The sequence below is a fragment of the Neolamprologus multifasciatus genome, chromosome 13 (genome assembly GCF_963576455.1).
Source record: "Neolamprologus multifasciatus chromosome 13, fNeoMul1.2, whole genome shotgun sequence".
Classification (NCBI taxonomy): domain Eukaryota; kingdom Metazoa; phylum Chordata; class Actinopteri; order Cichliformes; family Cichlidae; genus Neolamprologus; species Neolamprologus multifasciatus.
The window spans coordinates 14,168,073-14,174,665 of NC_140451.1; the positions used below are offsets into that span (position 1 = coordinate 14,168,073).

Below are 6,593 nucleotides of genomic sequence, written 5' to 3' on the forward strand. Positions count from 1 at the left end.
GGATTATGAAAAGCTACCAATCTGATTTTCATGAAACTTGGAATAAAGCATTAGCTGAGGAGAAACGGGTTGATTGCTGGTGCAGATCCAGACTGTGTTGCAAAAATATCAAGACACTTATGCAGTTTTGGCAGCAGATTGGCAAAGGTCTGGACTTTCTGAGTGGCTTTCAGGGTTGTTTTTCTGGTACTTTCCAGACACAAAAAAATGATGGAACACGCTAAGGTCATAACCAAAGTTTACACTTTGATTTCAGATAGATTTAGTTGATTAAGCTTCTGGAATTCAGTGACAAGCTCTCTCGCCCCAATTCAGAATGATTTAAAATAAAGAAAAGCCCCAACAACATGAGTGCTGTGATTTTGCTTGTACTGTACCTTCATAACAGGGGATAAGTGCTTTTGTCCCACGCTGGAGCGTTGGGGGAATGATGGAGCAGTATCCATGCGGAAGGATATGCTCTGACTCGTAGAAGACGTTTTTCCAGCGGTGAGCACAAGCCTGTGAGAGAAAAGCATGAGTGAACAACACATACGCATTTCCGTAAACACAAACAGCTCAAACTCCAGGCAGGCGTTGATCAGCAGTGACGACTGAAGCCCCTTTTTTCTCGCCGGCCTGGAGTCAGCGCGTCTCTGTGGCTGTCAAATGATCGTCAATGAGAGGGGGAATTAAAGCCCATCCATAACCCTGACCATAACAGCCATGGTCTGTGGTGTGAATATCTCGAGATCTGTCTTTCCCATGCAGCATTTGAACGCTCAAGCGACAAAATGTTCACATCAATGACCGTGCGTTTTAAAAGTTTTAATTTCAGGACGGCCCCTCCAGGTTTTTGCGAGTGAGAGAGACAGAGAGGCCAAAAGTTCAGAAAAGCACACGCAGCGAAAAAATAAAGTGGATCAAAAGACAAAGAAGCAAACTTCTCCTGCATTAAACTGCAGTGGAAATGTGGAGTGCATGAACGGTACAGGGGGTAATTCTCCAAACAATACTTTCCACTGTGTTTTTCAAAAATATAACAGCCAAGTGTTTAGTAAGCAAAAGGAATACAGAGCAGATTTTACAAATTTTGCACAAAAGAGGCCACATAAATGTGTAAATGTGGCAATGATTTAGGACCCTGGGGGGAATGGTGGTGGAGCCCCTGTGGCTCTGGGGACAGCTTTGGATGCCTCTGTGCACACAGAGTCCACTTCATTTCCCTCCCCAAAAGAACCCACCCGCCCTAACTCCAAAAACACACATAGCCAGTCTCAGTGAAAACAAGAGCTTGGCAGATTGTGGGCATACAAAACGCATCAGATGACTGTCTGGAAGCAAGATGCTATGTTGAAAAACCCTTGTGTTTCAAAGGAAAACTTGGCCAACAGAAGTAACAATATCAGTATAAACTCTCCCTCTTGAGTAGAAGCAGATTTTTTTTTTCTTTTTTAAGATCCATCAGCTGATATAAACATAGCAAAAAGGCAGCTGACACGCTCCGCAGCAACTGAGAATTTCATGGTTGGAGTATGGAATCTGTGCTGTTGTCATGTTCCTGTTCAGTTTTAAAAGACCTCGCTGGTCACAAACAAAAAGGCCTCCACTGAAAGCACAGATGAAATCACCACTGTACACATCTGCCAAACAGCCGTTTCCCTTCATGAGTTCATTCAGATGACATTTTTTAAAAAGAAGAAAAAAGGAAAAAAAAAGAGGCCCAGCAACACGTGGCTCTGGAAAGCCACCACCTTTATTTTATCATAAGCCTCGACCTAATGGCCAGAGAGTGTGCAGCTACTCGGTGTGTTGTTATACAACGCTAAGCTCAAATTCCCAACGCTGACAGCTCCAAGAAGTCTTCACATTTTCACTGATGGGTAAAGCCAAAGGTATTGGTTTGAAAATTGTGCCAGTACATTCCAGTGAGGTATTAAAGAAATGGACCAGAGAGGTTTGGATGGATGAAAAGTCATCGGGATGTCTTTGAGCAACAGGTATTCAAACATGAGAGAGCTGCCCACCCACCTGACAGCTTCAAACTCTCCTGCATTGCCACTAGTTTCCGCGCTGCCCACCGCAGGAGGCGGGGGGTTAATATTTAATGAAAAGCCGCTCTTGGATGGGACCGCTGCAGAGGGGCTGAAGCCTAAACAAACTTTGCCAGCTGCCCTATGATCTCTGTGCAAACACTTAGCAAAGCGCCCCTGGGATTAGCACCATTTGAATCCTCTAAACCAGGTTCTGCTTTCTTTTGTTTTATCTAACAGTCTGCTTTTTTTATTTAAAAAAAAACCCTGTTCCAGTGACTCTTCCAGCTCCACACACGAGGTGAATGTTTCACAGAATTATGTAACCACACAGTCGATTCCAGCTGATGTTACTCCACTTTTGAATAGAAAATCATTCCGATTCATTATTTAAATTCTTCGTTTTTTAAATTTTTTTTATTTATGGCACTCAAAGTTAGTAAGAATGTAACAAGCACACAGAAAGAAGGAGTTGTCTTCTCTTAAGAAAGACCGCAGTGGTGAGAGCAGCTGTGGTGTAACAGTGTGATTAATGGTGAGACATTTGTTACAATGATGCTGGCATAATCGGGGCTGTTTTTACAACATGGCTTGAATTAAACAATTTGCAGAAACGACTGTTGTGTTCTGTCGCTCTGCTCACCAGGATTTTGCCGTTGGCGCTGTCCTGGCGGGCCAGGCTGACCCCCATCCACTCATCATCTCTGTCTCCTTGGCAAGTCTTCCCACACGACTCTCTCTGCCTGTTTCCTGAAAGACAATGAGAGCAGTTTGCAGACATTGAGTCACAGGAGGGAGGACCTTTTGGAGTGGGCGACTTGTCAAGTGTCAGCTTTTAGAGATCCGGTATTTACTCTTCACTTTCTGCAGATTCTGCAAGTGATTATCACACAGCTGACCGTTTCAAAAACTGGAGATGGAAAAAAAGTCTAAGTCTAGCATATTTAACAATGATTCCTCTACAGATGGTACACTCAATACCATTGACTATTTTCATTATTTTCTTAATCGACCAGTAATGTTACAATACTCAAGGTCATTATGATGTGGAAACACAGACGGTAAACAAATCCTCAAATTTGCAGTGCTTGAACAATCAAATGATTAATTTATCAACTGTTGCAGTTCAATTTCCTTTGAAGTGACTATCTGATCCATTGACTGCCGCAGCTCCAGATCTCTGAACGAGCTTTCTAACCAAGAACCAGTCATGTGCAAAGGTTGTATTTAGATTCTTATCCTTGGCTATCACTGGTGAGGCGTCAGATTGGTCCCAAATTCATTCTACAGCATGGCAACCGCAGGCGTGCACTCAGAGTCACAAAGATCTGTCTTCACCAGCAACATCTACCAGCACATGGTATGGCCTCCACACGCCTCTGATCTCAACATCCCAAGTCAGCTTGGGATTACATGGATTTAGGCTGTCATGACGAGAAAGCCTAAATCCACAGAAGAGCTTTGGCGAGTCCTCTAAGATGTTCGGAACGACCCTCACTACTCAAAAACGCAAAAGTCTCAAGTCGTCCTTTTTTTTTTTTTTTTTTTTACATTTTTATGAGGAAAATGAGAAATAGGTTCAACATTTATTGAAACATTGAAACAAGTTATTAAAAGATACACTTTAAAATGGATTCTTTGATAAGCTGCATGTGTGTACAGACACAGCACTGATTCATCTTGCCTTTTTATGCTTGAGTGATTCATAGCTCAGTGTAAAGTGGTTCAACAAGTAAAAAAAACAAAAACACAGTCAGGTGCAAGAACTGAGTCAAAAGCAGCCACTGTTGGTAAAATAACTTGAGAAAGCCTTTTACCTCAAGTTTATTGAGGAGAGCTGGTGTTTTGCTTTAAAGTTAAAGACTGATCACAACCAGTACTGCTTGCTTTCATTTATTAATTATAACATGTTTGCAAAATTCATTGACAATTTGGTCAGTCAGCAGTTAGCAGTTAGCAGGTTCAGGAACCATCAGCACAGAAATAGGAAATCAAACTTTGAATGGAAAAATCAAGAGGACATGCAGCGTAATATAAAAGCAAATGAGTTATGATAAAAATAAATAAATAAAAAAAGCAGTAATCTGAATGCTTTATTGGTATTAGAGGTTTGAAATCCTGAACAAGCACATTGTAAGGATCATGGATCCAGGGTAAGCAAATTAAGATCAGCAGGAGAATAAAGTTACAAAAAGATAAATATCTATGTTGCATATCAGTTGTAAGCATCATTCTTCATTTCAACAATGAATCCAGTAAATTGGGAACACAGAAGAGTTTCTCTGTGTCACTGTGTTTCAGTCATATGTAGATATCTTTTGGTTACACAGTGACCAAGAATGGGGTTCATACTGAAGCCATGCATGCACCCCGTCTTTCTTAACCGCAGGAACAGAGCAGGAGGGGGGATGGGGGGTGGGGGTCGAAGCCCCAGCTTTTGGCTCACTTGCTTGGAAAATATTAGCAAAGGCATAAATCATATTTATCAAAAATATTTATACACCTCTGCACACAGAACCCACTTGTCTTTTTTTTTCATGTCTCGATATAGTAAGTTATGGGCTAAAAGCATAACAGCGCACAGTGTTAGCAGCAATATACGATTTCGTTATTCTGGTTAAACAAAACAGAGACTTGGGGGAGTTTATGCAATAAATGATGAAGAAGTAGCAGGAGGACAGCACCAGGTAGTGGGTTTAAAAACAATAAAATAAAATAAACGATTCTGTTATAACCTGTACGTGTGTATGACCGAATGCATTGCCTGCTTCAGCATTAATGTGTGGTGTTTGTATGGATGCTGTGGGTTTGTGTGACTGACCTCTTCCCAGATCCATCTCTGTGCAGCGGCGATCAGGGTTGCTGTGAACTCGACACTTATATAGAGCTCCGGGAGATTGCACAGAGCTACTGTAGGAAGAGTTTGCCTTTGGTGCCCCGACTATTACCCTGCATCCACAACAAGAAATGAGAGGAAGGACAGAGTTATGCTTTTTTTAAACCCCAAAAACACTTCAACATACATCTCTTTAATACATTTCTGACACCTAAAAATGGGAAATCCTATTGCATGCAGTGAATTTGGAATGCAAATAGTGCGGGCTGTTACAAGTACTTTTAGGTATCTGGGTGTGGATGCAAGTTGGGCTCAAGAGACATTTAAACTTTGACGACAAAAACACAAATTCATTGCGTCGTTGTCGGAAAATGCAAAATGGGACTCACCAGCGTGTGTTGTCGTGATAATGCTCCAGCACAGAATAGCCGAAAAAACTAGAATTTGGTCCGCGGAACACCAAAGGATGTTCTAAGTCTATGTTGTAAGAATAAGCCATTGAAATGGAGAGATAAACATAAAAAACATTTCGTACTCCCGTCCTGTATCTCCGCGGAGGAGCCATCCCTTTGCGCATCGTGCGTAATAACGCAGTAGTTTCCCCAAAAATAAAAATAACAATAAAAGTGAGGCAAAGAAAAAGCCAATAAGGAGTAGTGAGCTCTTCAGTGGGCAAACTGTTATAAGCTATCTTTCAAGTATTTTCCGGGTCTTGCTGAGCATGTAGACTGTGATGGCATGAGGAAAGAGTCGCAACGGAAAAGTTAACGTTCCGGTAAATAACGGTGCGTCAGCTTCTCTCCATTCTGTGTCAATCTGAGGAGGTTCTCGCTCGCAGGCTGGCTGTCGCTGAGATAAATGCAGTCAGCTGTCAAGTTAGCGAGAGATTTCCTGGAAGTAAGGGAAGTTCTACTTAAAATAAGAGCATCGCTGTTTGGTTTAATCACCGTTCTGACGTTAGAAGAAAAGTCTAGGTTTTAGCGTGAAAGGAGCAGCCGGAATGAGTTTTTTTTTTCTTACTGTGGTCCAGGGACGCTGGTAACGTGGTCACGGAGAAAAGAGAAGGGTTTAGAAAGCATCACATTTCACCCGTGGGCTCTGGGGGGCTTTGGATTCTCCAAAACCGAGGGATGAGGGCGCACTGCTGCCCCCTGACGTTTTCCAGTCACGATGAACAGTGACAGCTTCATCATTTTTAAAAGTTACAGGTTTCATTTCAATCTTATTCTGACTTTAAACATACAGCATGTCATTTATGAGTAGCCAATTCAATTTGCAACATACATTTGGAGTTGGTGATATGCCGTTTTTTAATTGAAGTTAAAAGTAAGGAATCTTTAAACACATTTCTAAAAGTGATTTAGGACATTTGCTCATGCCACATTTAATTTAATGTCTGTAAATGTATACATATAAGTAACAGGCAGATCCTTAAATGTGTCCATATACAGAATCAACAGCAAATTTCTTTCCGATTCTCATTAAATGAAAGCGTCAGCGGTCTAATATACTTGTGTGTTGTCTGTACTTCTAATGTGGAGAAAAAGAATAAAGGTCAGGCGATCTGTAAACCCAGATTTGTTGTCTTCATTCAGTGTGTCTTTTTAACCAGGTGTTAACAGTCCTCAGTCAGACACTGGGAGTAATGCAAAGACAGGTAATTAGATAAGCTACAAAACAAAAATCTGTATTGTGATGAGGATAAAGGAGTGACAAAAGTTGTTCTGTAAATAGGATTTAATGTT

General features: G+C 41.4%; 1 protein-coding gene across 1 annotated transcript in view; it reads right to left on the reverse strand.

Moving 5' to 3' along the window:
* Positions 1 to 6,069, reverse strand: part of itga9 (integrin, alpha 9) — a 50,037-nt gene extending 43,968 nt beyond the window's left edge. Inside the window, exons 1-4 of the mRNA XM_085181801.1 lie at positions 5,238 to 6,069; positions 4,834 to 4,961; positions 2,656 to 2,762; positions 378 to 501 (exon numbers count right to left, since the gene is read on the reverse strand). Of these exons, the coding sequence (XP_085037927.1) occupies positions 378 to 501; positions 2,656 to 2,762; positions 4,834 to 4,961; positions 5,238 to 5,425 (547 nt within the window). The 5' untranslated portion in view covers positions 5,426 to 6,069. The remainder of the gene's footprint in view (positions 1 to 377; positions 502 to 2,655; positions 2,763 to 4,833; positions 4,962 to 5,237) is intronic.
* Between the last annotated feature and the right edge of the window lie 524 nt (positions 6,070 to 6,593).